At 42.3% G+C, this 19120-nt stretch overlaps 1 protein-coding gene across 8 annotated transcripts in view; it reads left to right on the top strand.

Moving 5' to 3' along the window:
- The window catches only part of znf536 (zinc finger protein 536), a 241578-nt gene that overhangs the window by 135801 nt on the left and 86657 nt on the right, over nt 1-19120 (top strand). For all 8 annotated transcript variants that reach the window (XR_003934724.1, XM_030128170.1, XM_030128222.1 and 5 more), the window contains 2 exons: nt 9971-10129; nt 17239-18993. Coding sequence is in view for 7 of the 8 variants with exons in the window: in XM_030128170.1 (XP_029984030.1) it covers nt 9971-10129; nt 17239-18993 (1914 nt within the window). In the remaining variant the exon portion in view is untranslated. The remainder of the gene's footprint in view (nt 1-9970; nt 10130-17238; nt 18994-19120) is intronic.

A 19120-nucleotide genomic window follows, 5' to 3' on the forward strand; every position in this document is an offset into this window, starting at 1 on the left:
GGGCTTGTGTGTGTGCATGTTACTTTATGCATGTGTGTGTTTGTGCGTCTGTGGCCGGAGGGTGAAGGTCTCTAGCATTTAGAAACCCTCCCTCCCTCCTCCCCCTTCGCTGCAATTTGGACCTTTCTCTTTTCTATGCTGTTCTTTAAGTGTGGCTCTATCTCCAGTGGACAATGTCTCACGTCCACACTCACGTACTGTACACACACGGGGAGGATGTTTGCAGCTGCAATATAAATCTTTTTATTTCATTTTCCAAGACACTGGACAAGTTCATAGAAGAGGAAAACGGGACGCGTCCTTGGTCCCTGGATTTACTGCCCAGCCTGACTATGGTGGGAGCAATAGGCTCTCTCTCCCTCTCTCTCTCTCTCTCTCTCCCTCTCTCTCTCTCTCTCTCTCTCTGTCTCTCTGTCTCTCTCTTTCACATACACACACATAAACAGGAGTATGCATGTGTGGCGTGAAGCAGATTTACCCACTTTAGCTCCCTCCTCCACAGTGGCCTTGTTAAAAGTGTTCATCGCCCCTTGTGGTAATATATGTCTTTAAGTGCACATTTATGCTCCCGAGCTATCGATCACTGTACATTCCCCACCCGATAATTACTCCACCTTAATATGCACCCTTAATGAGGCTTAATTGATTCATTTTCATTGATGGAGAATAACGCCACTAATGGCTGCGGTGTGCAGAGCATTGATGCCATGTACAGTATAGACTCAGACCAATGCCAGGTGGATTGAGGGTGGGATAGAAGTGGTGGTTCTGTAGCTGAGGTTGATGATTGGCCTATTGTGCTTGCTGTTGATTTAGCATGCACGGGAATGAATAGGAAATCAATGATGGCTTAGGGAGGAGTTCTACTTTATTCAGCGATAAGGGGCCAGAGCAACAGGGTGGTTGTCATCTTTAGGTGGCGGTCCATACGTGGCTGCAGCAGTTATGGTGATAAGTCTGCCCTTTTCCCTCTCTACTTGGTATTTTGTCCCATAAGTCTTTTTATATGTGCAGTATTCCTCCTATTTCTTGTTTTTCTGTTTTTAGTTATTGTAGTTATTTTCTGTTTTTCATTTTTTTCTTTGTTTTAATTTGTTTCATCAGTGAATGGTCTAATACTTTAGCATGTCATGTCTACATTTAGTTTGGTCCCCTCTCTCTGCTTACATCTCACTATCTTTCTCTATTTTTTTTTTTTTTTTTTTTTAGAGTTTTCCTCAATTTTCCCTTCCTTTCTTCTTGTTTTCATCTGTTTTTTTTTTTTCCTTTCTTTCCTTTCCTTTCCTTTCCTTTCCTTTCGTTTTTTTTATCTTATACCTTCCCTTTCCTCTTTTTCCTTTCTTTTTTTAATCTTTGGCTTTCATATTTCAGTTTCCTTTCCTTATCTTTTTCATCTGATACCTTCCCTTTCCTCTTTTCCTTTTATTTATTTTTTTAATCTTTGGCTTTCATATTTCCTTTCCTTTCCTTTCCTTTCCTTTCCTTTCCTTTCCTTTCCTTTCCTTTCCTTTCCTTTCCTTTCCTTTCCTTTCCTTTCCTTTCCTTAATTATCCTGTCTCCTCATAATACCTTACTTTCCCTCTTTTTCTCCATCCCTTACTTTTCCTTTTTTGCACCTTGCAGCTTTTCATATCTCGATTCCTTTCCTTTCCTTCCTTTCTATCCATAGAAAGCCAGCAGTATCCCAGTAAAAGAGACAGGGACCTAGTCATCCTTCACTAATGGTAACCACACCACTTCCTGCCAACACAGACTGAGAGGGGGCATGATGAATATACACCCTGATTATTATAGCACTACACACACAAGCAGGCACACAAGTGCAAGTGTGTGTGAGTGTGTGTACACAAATGCACAGACAAACACATTAATAATTGCTCTTGTGTTCATGTCCTAAAAGACACCCACCTCTGTCCCCATCTGCCTTTTGTGCTCTCATGCATACATGTAGACAGTGGTGGACAATGCACACAGAAAACACACACACTTAGAGACACTCATACACACTCAAGCATCATCCACAGCCCCTCAACGGGGCTATGATCACCCTGCTAGAATGATAAAGTTAGTGAGACATCAGTGCTCCCTCAGACATTTGTATGTAAGTGTATGTGTGTGTGTGTGTGTGTTTGTGCAAGTGTGTGTATGTGTCTTTTTCCAATGCTCTTTGAAGCCTGAAACAGACTTGAGGAGGGGGGGAAAACAAAGGTGGGCCAGTGCCAGGGAGAAACTTATGGCACCATTCCTCTTCCCCTAGCCGGGCAGAGGCATAGCCTTTACTGAGAGAGAGAGCCACCTTCTGTCAGTCTGGGAGGGGGGTGAAGATGTGTGTGTGCATGCATGGAGGGGAGAGATGAGAATGAGAGAAGTGGAAAGAGAGGAATGGAGAGAGAAAGTAGACAAGAATAAGCACCCTAATTAGAAGGGCATTTGTCAGTGTTGTCCATCACTTTCACCTGTACAGTCATGTGGGCTCAGATTTGGCCTCCCCACATATTCAGTGATCTCTGTAGATTTTCAGAGGCATCATCTAGTATTTTAGACTGCACATTTACAACAAACACACTAGGTGTTTTCTTGTATCAGTGCCCTTCACCTGGCAGTTTTGGAGAAATAATCTTCACAGCATGAGGATCACACTCCCCAAATAGATACCTTGCACTTCCACAGCCCTCTTTCATTCAAGAAAAGCGCTTCAAACAAATAGCTTTAACATAATTCTCCACAACGGAAACTGCTACCCTTTCATTACCCAGGTTGAAAAAGAGAACTCTCTCTCCACCTCCTGTTTTTCCTCTTATGCTCTCCCCTTTTTTTCTCCTCCACAACTCCAGTTTTAGTGCGGGCGTTCACTAATAAATATAAATGTTTGTGATTAGCATCTCTGCGGCACAGGTGCATGTTTGTTGCGAGGGGAGGCTTGTTCATTAATTTTCAGCCGTGAAAAGTGCAGCGCGCCATGAACGGAGAGTCCAAATCGCACACACTGATAAATGAACGCACAGATTGTTAATGTACCATTGTAAGGCTGCTGCCTCCACCAGCTTTGAAAAAAAAAGGGCCTGCTGCCAAAAGCAAGGCTATGAGCACAGACACACACACATAAACACACATTGGGTCTGAGAGGTGTGGCAGGACGCTATTTGGAGGTCTAGATTAAATTGAATAGAGCTTTAGAACGGGTGTGTTTTTTATCCTTACACATATAGCCAGGGATTATTTAGATTATACAGACAAAACACCCCCTGGTGTGAGGCCTCTGGCTTGTGTTGTTTAATTAGATTTGGTGGAACTGGTATCTGTTGGTACCTACAACACCAGAAACCCTGTGTCCTCATATAAGGGTGCGTTTGGGCATTTGACTGTTGGGCCTCAGAGATAAAACACATTTGGCTGTAAAAGTGAATTTGTTTGGGTTTTCCTTGAGAATGTACAACCTGCACAAAGCGGGTCATTTGGGAAACTGTGGTCTATAATCCCCAAAAGTATTCCTTTTATTATCACCCTGATGGTCATAATCATGATTTCATATCTGGATTAACCCCCTTCGCCATCCTCAGTCTGGGTGGACACATTTGCCAGGGCGTGGACACAACACGTGCATTATCAGAATCAGACCATACTGTATATTTTAATTAGATAATGCATACAAATCTGTAAAAAAAAAAAAAAAATACAATCCTCAATATGTTTTTTTAGAGATATGCTTGCGACTGTAACGCTCACAACAGGAGAGAAAAATACTGAGGAAGAGCAAACAAAGAGAAAATAAATAAAATCTGCCTCAAAATGGGTTGTTTTTCAGGAGCTGCAAAAATGTTTTATTAGGGGACTGCTGAACACCTGCCTTAAAATGTCGTTTCAACATCTCCCGAATGCCATTTTGCTTAATTGACTTGGAAATGGCCCAAATGTATTGCTGAATGCGGTCTAATTAATATTAATAATAAATGCCATTATTAACATCAAAGAACATCTGGTGCCCCTGTTTACCCCACCGCCTTATATGTAACACATTCTGCTGCTGTTTTCATCTCGCAAACATTGCAGGGGTAAACAACGACTTGCATTTCCTTTATTTCTTATTTTCTGTTGTATTTCTTTTTCATCTTACAATTTATTTGGTCTTTGGTCTTATTTCTGTTACTCGATGGGGTCAGTATTAAAAGTACGAGGTGAGGATGCTGTGTAAAATTTGGAGCACAGCTTCTCTTTTCTGGTTTCCCCCCTCCTTTTTTCCTTCCTCTTCTTCTTGGTCTAGACCTGGTTGTTGTAATACCTTGGAGACTCCACAGATCCCCAGTGAGCACCCACACAAAAAAAATATAAAAAAATAAAAAAAAAAAAAAAAAAAAGCAGCCCAATAGCATCTGCACACTAAGAGAGCTTTGCATTAGGACTTTCTCAATGCCCATAAATCACGGACCAAATAACTTTAATCTAAAATTTCATTAAGTAGTCCTTGTCAGGTAGTAAAAGGAGGGGGATAATGCAGTGGTGTTTAATGATAATTGGTGTTTGGTTAATAAATTCTGCGAGTTCAGATTACGTTCTAGCAGTGGCTGGAATGCTAGCATCAGCAGTGTAACTAAACCTCAAATTGATTAACTCGCATGAACCAGACGCTCACAAAGATGGCAGTGGTCCAAATCAAAAAAAGAACGAGAGGGGAAGGGGGTGCTGGGAGGTGTGTTTGTGTGTGTGTATGAGAGAGGGAGAAAGAGTGAGGGAGAGCAAGCGAGCATCAGGCCGGATGGTGTTGTGTTGCTCTGGTGTAAGGAAATCAAGTCCCCCCGGGCGCATTTTTAAAAGCCTAATGCCTTTCAAATGATGTCATCACATTTTACTCTTTCTCTCTTCCCCTCCCTCCCTCCCTCTCACCCAATCTCTCTTAATATCTTTCCCCTTTTCAAACTGTTTCCGTCAATCTCACTCCCCCTCCCTTCTCTTACCCCCCTCCCTCACCCTCACCCCCCCTCCCAATCAGTTATTTGGCTACGGGGAGAGACCGGCGGGCTTCGACGGGCGTCACGTGATGCATTAGAATAATGGCCGAGCAAGAAGCAAAACATCTTGTGTTTTTATGACTGATGTGCTTTTTTTCCCCCCCTAGTTTTATTTCCTGAAAGTGATATCATACTAATCAAAACCACAGAACGTTTAGAGTGCAAAGTGTGATTGAAAGAGCACCATTAAGGAACTGGAAACCCCTCACCACCACCAACAAACCCGCACCCCCAGCACCATATACATGCACACACATTCATTGACTTTCCTGTTTATTTTATTTATTTATTTATTTTTTTGCCATTGTTGATGATGATTTTTTTATTATTATTATTTTCCATTAATGGGAACTGGGTGTGGTCGCTGTAAAGGAGTAGGCAGCGTGCCCTATCCCAGGGGTAACCATGTGAACACACACACTTAGATACACACACACACACACACACACGCACATAGAGATCCTTATCAATTTATATATTTGTCAGTCATTCATGGAGAAGGCTGCCCCGGTGGCGTATCCCCACGGCGGCGAAGCATCGGTCGCTTCCTTGCAAGATCCTGGTGACGTGCGGTAGGAAGGGAGGGAGGTGTCACACACACTCGCACACTTGCACACAGTTAGTCAGAGGGGAAGTGTGTGTACATGAGTGTGAGTGCAGCAGACAGCAGGCAGAGTGACTGATACTCAGCCTGCCTCCCAGATGGCCTGCTCAACTCTGCTCCAATCTGATCTCAGAGCCTTTGTTCTGGCATGTTCCATTACGCCGCCTTGACACCAGTAAAGGCAGAGGGGAGAGGAGCTGGTCTCAGATCAGATACAGCTGAATTATACATGTATTTCTCTTTTTTCCCCCCCTCTGTGATATTCTTGTACTAGCACAGTCACAGTTCTGCGTTTGTCATGTTTTGATTTTTTTTCTTATTTTCTTAATATTCTGGTTTAGACATGAGTGAGACATTCATTGACGATTCACTAAAACTGTTTGGGGGGGGGGGCTCAACTTGATGGGAGGAGTGGTAGTAGCTTTAATGTTTCATTAAAAGATATCCTTTAGTGATAGTTTTTCTGATATGAATCATATTTTCTTTATAAAAGAACTGACTGAAATAAAACATGTCGACTCAGCATGGGCCTTTGGGACTGTCAACAAATTTGGATGAAAGTGATATATTGGCCCATAAAAAGTCATCTTCTAAATCATTTTAAATATCACATAATTGTGGTGTTTTTCACCTGTAACACCAGGAAGCTCCTAATATATCAAAGTTACTCCACTTTAATGCAGTTTTTCTTCCATTCTGTTAATTCTGTATAAAATATATAACACTTAAATGTTTCTACTAGGTTTTCTTTTATATGTAGCAACAGATGCATTACGTTTGAAGGAACAATTTTGTGAATTCTGAATATACATACAAAAATATCAGACATCCTTTATTTTATAATAGAAAATCAAATAGAAAGAATTATCGTGGCTGGCCTTTACAGGCTTGTATAAATAAAGCCAAAGGCTCACCTGTGACAATCACTTTAATGTTGCGTCTCCTACAGTGAATCCTGTTTGCATAAAAAAAAGATAGAGGCTGGGGAGTGAAAATCAATACACTGAGGATAGTTACGGCTGGATGTCAACAGGCGATCGAGAGTCTCTCCACACATCACACACCCAGCTGTGAACGATGACGCCTAATATACGGGGTGACCTTCAAAATGTCATAAATGTGTTGTGCAATAAAGTGTCAATATTTGTGGTTATATGGAGCAGGATGACTTTTACAGTAATTGGAACAGCCGCATTAAAAGCTGCAGATCAGTCAACTGATTAAAGACAAGCAAGCTGGACACCCAGCTCCTGCCTGGGAGTGATGTGCATTCTCACACGTGCAAACCTATAGATGCAAGTGCGTGTGCGTGTGCATGCATCTCACTGGCACACACACATTGACAAGGAGCCAGAGAGCACACCCAAACTTCTGTTTTACCTTTCTTAGCAGTGTGTACTGTGAGTGTGTGAGAATGTGTGAAACCCATTTATTATTGAAGGGCTGTTATATGCCAGGAGAGCACACTCTCATCCTCTCAGTAGTGTGTCTTCCTCTTACAGGAGCACTATTAACCCTGACACACAAGGACATGTGTGTGTGAATGTGTGTGTGTGTGTGTGTGTGTGTGCGTGTGTGTGTGTGTGTGTGTGTGTGTGTGTGTGTGTGTGTGTGTGTGTGTGTGTGTGTGTGTGTGTGTGTGTGTGTGGGTGTGACAGTGAGAGACTGGAAGACAGACATGTAGAGTAGTGTTTGTGTGTCTGTGTTTGGGAGTGTGGTCTGGTGTTTGTCCTGCTTCTAAGCTGTGTTTTGGATTTTTTAATTTTAGCCCCATCTGGGGCGGGCAGGTGGGCCAGTGTCTGTTACACGATCTGGGGAATCTTTGCCAAAAAGGGATCTGTACAGTAGACTGCTCAAAATATGTTTATGAGGAGGCGACTATGGCTACAGTATGGTGCAGCCCTGGACTAAGCACTGGGGGAATTGTATTTTTTTTTATTTATTTATTTTCTGTCTACAGGCCGTTTTAAATGCATTCAAATGAAAATGCAAATGAATGGGGTGGGGGTGCAGTGGAACTGAAATTATTCAGGAAATGAAATTTTCACCTTTGATATTTTACATACAATATGTGTTTAGTATAATATGCATCTAGCTATGCAATATGTTTTATCATGGAAGAAAAATATGCTTGATACACCAAATTTCATCGTAAACGCAGCACTTTTTTAGTGTAATTTTAGGAAATATAGGTTCATGCTGAAAAACGGCTCCTATTTTGTTTTAACTAATATTTTAAGACAGACGTTTCTCAGCATAACAGATCTCATTAGTCATTTAATTTAATTCTGCAGAGGCCAAGGCACTCTCTTAAATCAGATGAATATGAGCGGCACCAAATGTCTGTTTTTAAGACCATTTTCCCAAATTTCTTTTTTGTACATTTCTCTCTTTACACTTGTTCTTTTTCTATGACATCTCCAACTGATTAAAACTGTATGAAAAGGTAATTTTACAGGCCACGATGCACAGTTTAACATCTGCTTTTAAAACCAAACTGTTTCCAGGCTTTTTTTTTTTTTTTTTTTTCTCGCTAGTATACAAAATTAAACTGCACAGTTGCCAAGTGCAAGTAGAAGCAGCTGGTATTTAGTATCTGTGTATTGTCACAGACTTACATTTAGGTTGCCTTTCAGTTTCAGTTGTGATAAATAGCCTTCAGCCTGATAGCAGCGCTGCTGAATGGAGTCGTGTGTTTAGTGTCAGTGTGGAAGAGGACTTGCTGACTTGGGTCTTTCCATTCTGTAAACCTTATTTGACTCCCCAACAGAGGAGGGGCGGAATGGGGTGGGTTAGCGACAGAAAAGAAAAGATTAGGCTACTGTTAAAAAATGCTCCTTATTGTGTGGCGTGGTTGCCTAAGTGGGTTGCTCGATTTTGATTCTTTTTCTTTCTTTCTGGCTCCACCCCCACACACACCGCCACCACCCCAACGCACATACCAAATCAGGCGCCCGATTGGGAGAAAGAAAATGGATTTTAAACATTTCAAAACTGTATTTGTTCATCTTTTGGGTCAAACTGACATGCAAATTATCTGTATGGAGGGCACAGAATCTGTTGTGTGTTTATGATGAAATGCAGCCCTGATGTTTACTGTAGCAGACTTGTTTTGTCTGTTCGTTTCTTTTCAACCAATTTAACCATAGCAAAGAAGAGGTCAGTGTTGCTGTTGCCGCTAATGACATAGCTCATGACTTTTTACATCAGCTAGTTCTTTTGCCAGCTGTTAAACACAGCAAATGAACACACATTGATGTAGAAATGGCAGAACAAAAAAGATTAAATGTTTTCACATAAATTTTTGCTTAAAATCTATCATGGCAGTTGTGCGGTGTGTGGGTTGATGTTGAACTTCTTGCATAGCGACGTCCATCAAATACTATTACAACTCGTACAGATATTTTTAATTTAACAGCCTCGAGATACAAGCCGTATCAAGCATCTGCTGTGTATTTTTTTGTTCTTTTCAAGTTTTTTTTTGTACTTACTGTATCGCTCGGGCCTTTAAACTCTGTCAGAACATTACAAGCTCTTAACCATCCATAAAAGAAGGCCAGCGTGTACAATCTAATGATGACACCCTCACCTCGGATTATGCTGCTGTCAACACATTCCCAGCTTGTCGTCACTCATCTTTGGATTCATATGCAGAAGGTGATTGTGTTGATAACAGACTGCCGTTGCACTAAACTGTGTGTCATCGTTTTTATTTTTTTTAGTGCATGGAGGAATCTGTGGAGGGCGGGGTCAAAACCGTTATCACCCTATCATATCTCTGACAGCTACCTGTCAAAATCAGGTCGCAGGAAAAGATGTGAGGAGATCCTGCGATGCTGACACAGCCAAATCTATCTGTCGCTCTCATTTTTTTTTTTTTTTCCTTCTGTCTTATTTTGCATTGTTAATTTTCACTGCAATCCAGCATATGCTTCCTAGGAATGATGATGATAGCAAGGATAAAAAAAGAAAAACAGGAGGAGAAAGAAGAGGCGGTGGCAGTGCAGGTGGTGGTGGTGCTGAGGATGTGTGTGTGTGTGTGTGTGTGTGTGTGTGTGTGTGTGTCTGTGTCTGTGTAGGTGTATCTCAGGACTGTGGTGTTTCTAAAGAACCTGAAAAGCTTATGAACTGTCAGCGTTCTGTCAGAGAGGAAAATAGCGCGGCCCGTGAACCCGTTTGATGCGTTTGACTTTGTGTGGCGTTCGCACATTTGAGCAAGGGAGGCGAGGGACAATGAGCGACAGTCAGATGAGAAAGAATATAAAGTGTTGTGATGTGTGGAAGACTGGTTTGAAGTGACACTCAACACACCTTCCATTTGTCTCTCCCTCCTTGTCTTGTCTCTGTATGTGTGCACCAGATGTTGGGGAGGACCTGGGGAAGGCAGTAGGGAGCGTGCAGCCGACTTTGCCCCCGCATCGTGAGCGAAGCCTGGGTACGTCCTCCAAGGATTGCCCCTACTGTGGCAAGTCCTTCCGCACCTCCCATCATCTCAAAGTCCATCTGCGGATACACACAGGTCAGTATGCCTGCACACACAACAACCTTGGCCAAGTGGAGGCTTGGTGGTGCATTTATCCAGCAATGAAACATTTATTGTACTTCATGCAAAATTTACTTTACTACTTGTACTGACATTCCTTCTGGGGCTAGACTGATATATTGGTTTATGAATATTGGCCTAATCAGATATTGGAGTCAATCTGCCTCCTGTTATGATGGATCTGTTGCAGATTAATTGATTGCATATTAGTTTTGTAACTAATGAATTCTGCATTTGTTATCTTTGGGAAGTCCTTAATCTGCATTTATTCTGATGCTCGACTAAGAGGCAGTATGTTAAGATACATTTCAAGATATTGAATAAGAAAGCAAGCCAGCTACAGAGAGAATTCTGCTTACAGTACAAACTACCTCCATTGAATTTAGAGCACAGATGGTCACAGTTCCCAAATCACAGTATCACCATGTCCTGAAAATAAGCAGTACCGTAAGAGCCCACTGATCCCAGTTCATCATTAACACACACTGTAATTCTCACCTATAACTCATAATCCGGTTTAGTCCACTTGGTGTAAAGATAGAGATATTTACTTTGCAATCTCAGCAATGCGTTTTCTTTAATTGTAGATAAAAACTAATAAATAACACCATTAACAAGTAGGAATCTGCTCTCCCTAACAGTGTCCCTCACTGAGGCTTAAGGCCATTGTTATTCTTTTTTTCATACTCATCATTTCATTGAGCTCTAATTAACACAACAAGGGTTCAGTGTCCTCCAATGACATCACTCAGAGGGCAATTTCACACTCGCTAACTCTCAATAACTTTCAAGCCAAAACAAAGCCGGCCTGTCCACAGTTTAGGGATATGCGTGAGATGATGTGCCTAATAGATTTAGCTTTATTTTTCAGTCAACCGTCCTAACCCTCTGAGCGGTGTACTCCCTGCCCATACATCTCACCAAGCAGAGGCTCAGGCAGCTCTGTGCTAACCTGGCCGTTGTTTGTTGCTTGGAGGTTAAGGCTGCAGTCAGAGTAATGATGTAGACTGTGGACAGTAGCCAGGGTTCTAACCCTCTGCGAGGTACAAACGCCCCACTGACTATCCAGGTTAAAGTCACAATTAGACCACACAGAGGACACCTTACAACAAGGACACTGGGTTGTAGCTGGTGGGCCTGGTCTGTAACGTGTATGAGGAAAGGTGATTCCCCGATAAGTCTCAAAGGGAGTTAGTATTTCCAAACTGGAAATGGTAAAATGTAATGTTTGGATGCTTTGCCACTGAAATAGCCTACTGAAAAACAGTTGGTGATACCACTAGGGCAGATATTTTTATTACCACTTAACATATTGTTTTACAGACCAAACTGATTAACTGGATCAGAAAGTTGCGAGAAAAAAAAAGTCAATTCACAATGTTCCTAAGCCCAACAGGACATCTCTCAAATGTGTTGTTTTGTTGGACCAGCCATCTAAACCCCAAAGTCATTTATTTTACAGTGATGTAAAGGAGAGAAAATGTGCTAAAGCTAACATGGGATCAGAGAACGGCTCATGTTTTTTGCTTATTAATGACTTCAGAAACAATTTATGAGTTATTCGATTTGTTGATACATTTCCTAGCAATCCTGTGCATGGTAATCATGTGTTTGGAGGATGCTGTAGCTAAATGTTTGCAGGCAGAAACCCAGTAAACACCAACTGGCATAAGTCATCTGAATAGGAAGCTGAATACATACACAATAACAACCAAAGTTTTCAATTCACAACTCTACTTCTTTGAGTTTTCCTTAAGCTTAAGGGTTTGCACTGGTTTTGTTGTACAAGTAAGAAGTAATGTCAAATTTAATTAAGTTAAATAAACACAGGATCTCTGATGGAAAAGAATAATATTATGTTCGACACTTATTTTTGTTGCAAAGCAATCACTTTATCGAGCAAAAAACACAAGCAACCTAAATACAGAATATAACAAATACATAAATATTTAATGACTTAAATTAATATTCCCTTCAATTAGATAGAGATTTGTACCCAGTTCCTTAATATGTTCTTGAAAAGCTGAGTCCGAACGTTCTGACCTTTTTGTCCGTTTTTACACTTCACAACTAAGTAATCCTTGAGTGCCAGTAGAGACGCAAAAGCGAAAACACTTACAACTGAAAATGGAAATCCCTTACAGCTGAGAAAAATCAATGCTTGCTTTTCTTCTTATTCTCTCTCTGTGTTTTTTTTTTTTTTTCCTGTCTTCTTCATGCACTTAAAAGGCAGAATGGGGGACCACCCGCACTGTAACTCCCTCTTCTTGCCTTAATAATAGGGACATACTGTACCTCTGATCTGAAAAGAAAAAAAGCTGTTTAGCACTAATATGTTCGATGTATCTTTATATAATTAGGATGCCTATGTTAAATAGTGCATCCAGGTCACAGCCAGGCCAACCACAGCTACACTCCAGCGCTATGTGTGTGTGTGTTGGTGGTGGTTTCAGGGGGCATCTGTTATCCGGTGGTGAGTAAGTTGAGTTATGTCTGCTTTGAGTGGTACAGTAAGGATCCCCACGAGGGCCATATTTTATCATGGAGGAAGCCGAGGCCTCAGTCCAGGCCTGGCGTTAATTCGTTTGGCAAAACACACAGAGACAATCTAATTTCATCTGCGCTATATATTTCACATTTTTCCTTTCTGATCTCCAAAAGACATTAAGATGTAATCTGAAGTACTGTGTATTTTCAACCTGGTGCAAAAGCGAGTAACTTTAGTGAGGATACTGCTCTTTGGAATGGAATGTATCCCTGGATGGTGGCCTGTCTAAGCATAGCTTTAGTAGTCCTGTACTCATGGGGAGAAAAACAGCTTGATGCATCCCCAACATGTGGCCTTTAAATCATTCCTATAACCTAATCATACCAGCTCCACTGTGACATCCTGATTACATCCACAAGATGACTTTTACAGTGGCTAAAGATCCTCTCTGAGCTCAGTGACAATGCAGAGAAATTCACAGATGACAACCGAGCTCCCCTTCATCCTAATGCAATGTGAGCGACACAATGGAGTTGCTTACCGAGCCGGTCGAGGCAGCATTGTGCAACGCAACGTTTAGATTAATGAGCAGCTAACACCGGCTTGAAAGGAATGAAGTGAATTTAAATTTCTCCAAAAGTTAAAGAGCTAATGTTACAGTATTAATTTCCTCTTGAACAGTGAGTGGGAAAATATCCATTAGCAAAATTAACCACAGTTTTCTAGGTAGCTAACATTGTGCGGCTGTGGTGCTACAGTGTGGGGCCACAGCTAATGAACACACTGCAGAGGGTGATATTTCATTATACAAATTAATGCTCACATTTTAATGGGAAAGTCACATAATGAATCTAGGCTTCAGTGACAGCAATTAGAGGCCCAGATTGTCCCCTTCTGGACAAGGCACTATTTAGCAGTAAGCAGCTGTGTGTAAAAAATAAAAAGGTCCTCGCTCTTGACAATAGCCACACATAACTTCAGGCAGGGCGGCATAAGCAATAAGAGTCCCAGCTCACCTTTAAATGAGGAGAGGGGGAGACAAAGAGAGGGAGAAAGGGAAAGAGGAGAGGCAGGACTTGCCCATGTCACTTAACCTTAACCTAACCTTGTAATCAGGATGAATCAAGAGGGACCTGTGATCTCCCTCTCTATTCGTCTCACTCCTTCACACACACACCCCCCCCATTGCTTTTTTCCTTCTTACTTGGCTTTTCCTGCTAATACATTTCTTTCTAATGTATCCATTTCATGCTGTAACTTGACAGCATCAGCACACTTAATCGAAAAGGTTGTTATACTTTATATTTTCACCGCAAAAATAGTAGGAAAAAAAAACAACTAACAACAATAAAGATATACTTAAAACAGATGTAAAGCCAATTCCATCTCTTATTCAACCTCTCAAAAATCCCACTGGTGTTTTTTCCCCTCCTTCCGGGCCAAAACGAAATTCATCTTCTAGTATGTCATATCTATTAAGCCATTTTAATTGCCCCTCTGTACAGGTTTGGGGTATTTATCTTTACTTGTTTCTATGGCACCGTCACAATTCATACAAAGCCAGATGAAATCAGTACATGCAACATGAAGTGAAAACATACTGTGGTGGAGCAGATCCCAGCACAGCAATCAGGAGGAGAATGATTTATACCCACTAAGGTGTCACTTGGATGTTTATGAGCACCAGTTTTTCATGTCAAAGCTATGAAAGCTGCAGTGGCGTATTTTCTAACCGTTCTACCCTGCACCTTTGACAGAAACAAGATGGCCAAAGAAGTTGCTCAAAGTAAAGGACAGCAACAGAAAGTTTACCGTTCTATTTTTAACTCCCAAATAGCAATTTCCTGGTTTTGTGGCGGCAGTGATCTGTCATGTGGCTGGGAGGTTGTGCTGTTTGCGCTGATATCAATTAAAAGTGGATTAACGGGTACATAATGACCTTTAGCAGTAAATTGTGTGTAATGTTGCAAGGCAGGATACAGTATATTCCCCAGATGTCACACCAGGCCCCTGACGTATGATGGAGCAGATGTCTTAGCCAGTCCAAATGGCCCTCTAAGACACAAACACACACACACACAAACACACGGCTCAGACCGACACGCACGCCTAAACATGTGTTCACACACATTCCAAATGGTGCACATACACACGTATGTAAGCGCAAGTAGATGAAGAAAAGCACTTGTCGTCTGTCTCGTTCACTCCAGATATATTTAAATACTTAATTTTAATGGAAAACAGGAATAAACTGATCACCCTCTGAGGGCATTTGTATTTATTTTCAGTTGCCTGACTCTGTAAATATCAAAGGGAGTGTCAAACATACAATCCTCTGTGCTTTTCATTCTCATTTTAGATATGTAGATGGTACATTAATCTTTATTTTCCCCCCATGAACATTAACAATCTCTTATAAGGGAAAAAAAAAGCAGAGGAGGGGGGAAAAAAATCAGATCAGTCTAATTTCTGTCTAATTTGGCTCCTAGAATATCATTTTGTCCAGTTAGAGGAATTGAGAATGATCATTTGCATCAGGGACGTTTCCTTATTAAATCAGCACTGAGCCTCTGTTCAGCAGCTCACAGGAGAAGCACTTATTGGGTTAAAAGCTCATCTCATGTGGTTTATTTTAAATATACTCTATGCTTCATAGCCACTCTAGTGTAAGAGAAAAGATATCAAATCACTGTCTTTCTATCTATAGTCAGGGCTATCTGTCTCAGCTGCCTGCTCGCTCCCTCTTCCTTTTTTTTCTCTCTCCCCTCTCTTCGGCATTCCCACCTTCTATTTTCTTTTGTATACCCTCCTATTCTTTTCTCTCCTGTATCAATATTGTATTGAGTTGGTGTTTGTGGCCCTTTATTTGAGAACTCTGCAGTAGGTCTGCAGATCGCAGAGTCTTTTTCTGGAATGGTGCCCTCTAAATAATGATAAATTACTTGAGCAGTATGCCATTTGCTAATTATATCCATGATTTACTACACAGCCCGACTTAAATCATTCAAACCAGCCTTGCGTAACAATGCCTTTTTTTCTTCTATAAAATGGTTTCCATGTGTATAATCTAAACATTTTATGGTCATATACTTTATATATAGAAATGTGCATTTACACACATAAACACACACACACACACAACATTTAACAAACATCCCTTTTTATTTCTTTTTCCACTAATCTTTTTTTTTTCACACAGTCAACATTAACAATCTAACAGAGATTCGACTCAGGGAACTTTTTATATGTATATATTAAGAAAAAAATGAAGCTTAGAATTTTTCCCCTCTCTGTTCATTGTTTAATGAATCCAAATCTGGCTCAGACTCCAAGCCTATTATAATTGCTAGCAGGATGTGTTCTATTTCAACATAAGTATCATTCCAATGGAAGATCCACTTCTGGCAGAATTATGCTGGTGTTATACCATTATCAAGCATATTCATGAATATGGATGTGGATCATAAATAAATATATGTAAATGTTACACAATAGATGCACCCCTCTTTTACTTAATATAAATCACTTTGATCTGTGTATCCTGTAGTGAATCATATTGTTCTTTATTGTAAGGCATCACTGCAACAAGCATGTGGTTCACATATGTCGCCTGCACATTTCTTTTCTTCTTTCCTTTTTTTAAAAACTCATTGACTTATTTTTGCATCAGAGTGTATCATCCATATTTTGTTCTCAGTGCACCGCACCGTGGCAGTAGTTGGGGGGATCTTATGGTGTGGCTTGATTTATGTTCCTCAAGATAAACTGCAAATAGGGAATGTCCGAGAAATTGCGCTCTCATCGCCAAGGCACAGGCCTGACAGCAAACAAGGCCAAAACAGAGGCACGATGAGCCCACCGCAGGCACACACACACATACAAACACACACCCATGCACAGATGCACACAAACACACACAAACAGAGGCCCTGCCGCACCCTCAGCCCCAGCCTTCGCTCGTGCAAACACAGATAGCATCGAGACAGTTTTGTTGTCAGTTGAAAATATTATCTCTTGTAGTGGACTGAAAGCACCATATGGTGAAATGTTTTTTATGGTGTTGATGTGAGTGATGGCTCACTTGGCGGGGCTGGATCGAGCTGGATCGACCCATATTCAGATGCCTATCCCGCGCACCCACCCCCATCCCAATACACAGACACATGAAATAACACACATACACACACATGAAATGGAGCAGAGCCGACAAAAGAGACAGGGGACTGTTGGTTGAATGCACGATGTTGTTCATTAATACTTTCAGTTGTAGTTTATTTCATTCTGTGCCTTATTTTTAATTCCTATTACTTCCCATTTTTCTTCTATAATTTGTCACCCCTTCCCTCATGCATATGTTTTGATGTCAATTAAATGTTGGGCAAAATACCCATTTTTTATACTAGTTAATGAAATGCATATCTTTTTTGTAAGCTGTTCTCATTTGACCTCATTTCCGTTGTTCAGGGAGGTTACATGACCCTAGGGTCCACATTCCCTGCTCCAATAAATAGGTTTTGATATCCAGTCAATCTAATAATCAGGTTAATTATTCACTCTTTTCCCTTTCTGTTTCTCTGTCTCTTTCTTGGCCTCTCAGGAGAGAAACCCTACCGGTGCCCTCATTGTGACTATGCTGGCACCCAGTCTGCCAGTCTGAAGTACCACCTGGAGCGCCACCACCGTGAGCGTCAAAATGGTTCCACCACCTCAGGCCAATCCGCTGGCCACACCCCTTCTTCTGACCACAAAGAAGAACATGGGAAGACAACCAGCGGAGGCATCTTTGCCCGCCCAGATGTCCTCCGTAATGTATTTAAGGGCATGCCCCCCAACCTAGACTTCAGGGCAGGTCCACTGCTGCCACATCAGTGGGCCTCAGCCGGCATGATGTCACCGCATGACCGAGACCGTGAGCGGGAGCGTGGAGACCGACATTTTGACTCCTCCTCTGCTGAGAATATGAAGACTACAGATGGTCCATCATCCTTGGTCTCATCAGCAACAGACAGTCCGGCCAGCTTCTCTGACCTCAGCAGGGCCTACCAAAGCATGATAGGAAATGGAGTCCATTTTCAGGGGTCTCTCCAGGCCTTCATGGACAACTTTGTTCTCAGCTCCATGAAGAAGGATGTTAAGGACAACCAGAGTCCAGTTCAGCTCCAGGCTCAGCGTTACCATGATAATGGTGAGCCCAAAGCCAAGAGGGCTGCTTCTTCTGAGCAAGACAGAGAAGAAAAAGCTGATGCCAAGGCAAATCCAGAACCAGGAAAACCCGGTTCCCAATATGAACCACTGGATCTGTCTGTGTCAGTCCGACCTGAGTCTGCTTCTGGCTCCCTCCCTGGCTCCTCAGTCACCATTCATGATAATGTGGCATGGCATGGCTGCCTCTTCTGTTCTTTCTCCACTGCCTCAGTGGAGCTCATGGCTCTGCACCTCCAGGCCAACCACCTGGGAAAAGCTCAACCGCCGAGGTCAGATACAGTCAAAGAGCTAGAGTCATCTCCCACCACCTCCAGCCATCACTCCAAGACCTCTGGTGTAGCCCTTGACAAAGATGGAGACAGAAATGGAGAGAAAGGCCAAGGTGGTTGGAACAACCATATGGACCAACCATATAACCCTTTCCAGAGCGATTTCTACAGGCGATTTGGTGGCTTGTATGATGGATCCCCAAGGACCAACCAGGGTCTCCAAGGGTATGCACCTTTAGTAGAGCAGGACGACAGCCAAGCGTTTGCATCTACAGCAGTCAATGACCAGATTGGTGAGAGGGGCTCTTGTGGAGATGCCGAAGAGGACCAGATAGGATCAGATGATGAAGTAGTAAAGGCACGCAGCATCAGTGAGACCCCATCAACAACCCCCAAGAGGCAGTCACACCAGAACAATTCCGATGAGGAAGAAGAAGAAGAGAGGGGAGGAGGAGTGGCTGAAGAGGAGGAGGAGAGGGATGAGGATGGACAAATGGACATGGAGAGAGATGAAGCAGGAAGTCCAGCCTCAGACCACCTCCAGAACCACCCCAAACAGCTCCATGATGAGTCCTCCCTGCCTCCAAGGAGTGGAGCCAGTTTGGTGGCTTCCTCCTCCGCCATGGCGCCACTCTCTCTGGCTCCCCAGAACCAAGGTCTGCCATTGGAAAAGCAATGGCAGCAGGGCCTGGGCCTCTTGTCTCCCGGAGGTCCTCCAGGACTGTTGAAGGCCGAGCAGCAGACCCACCTAGAGCAGCAGATGAACATGCTGTCTGTCCTCAGAGCTTACAGCAATGACAACCTCCCAGCATTCAACGGCTTGGGAGGCGGAGCGGGAGGAGCATCTACAGGGGGCATGAAGAGGCCAGATGCATCCGGTAAGTGTGTGTTTAACCCCTACTGGCACTGTAATAGCTGTAAAACAGACACACATCTATTCACACACATCCATACCAACAGAAAACCAAACACTTAAAGAGTCATGAAGACACACACATGGTCTCA

Source organism: Sphaeramia orbicularis, chromosome 3 (genome assembly GCF_902148855.1).
Source record: "Sphaeramia orbicularis chromosome 3, fSphaOr1.1, whole genome shotgun sequence".
Classification (NCBI taxonomy): domain Eukaryota; kingdom Metazoa; phylum Chordata; class Actinopteri; order Kurtiformes; family Apogonidae; genus Sphaeramia; species Sphaeramia orbicularis.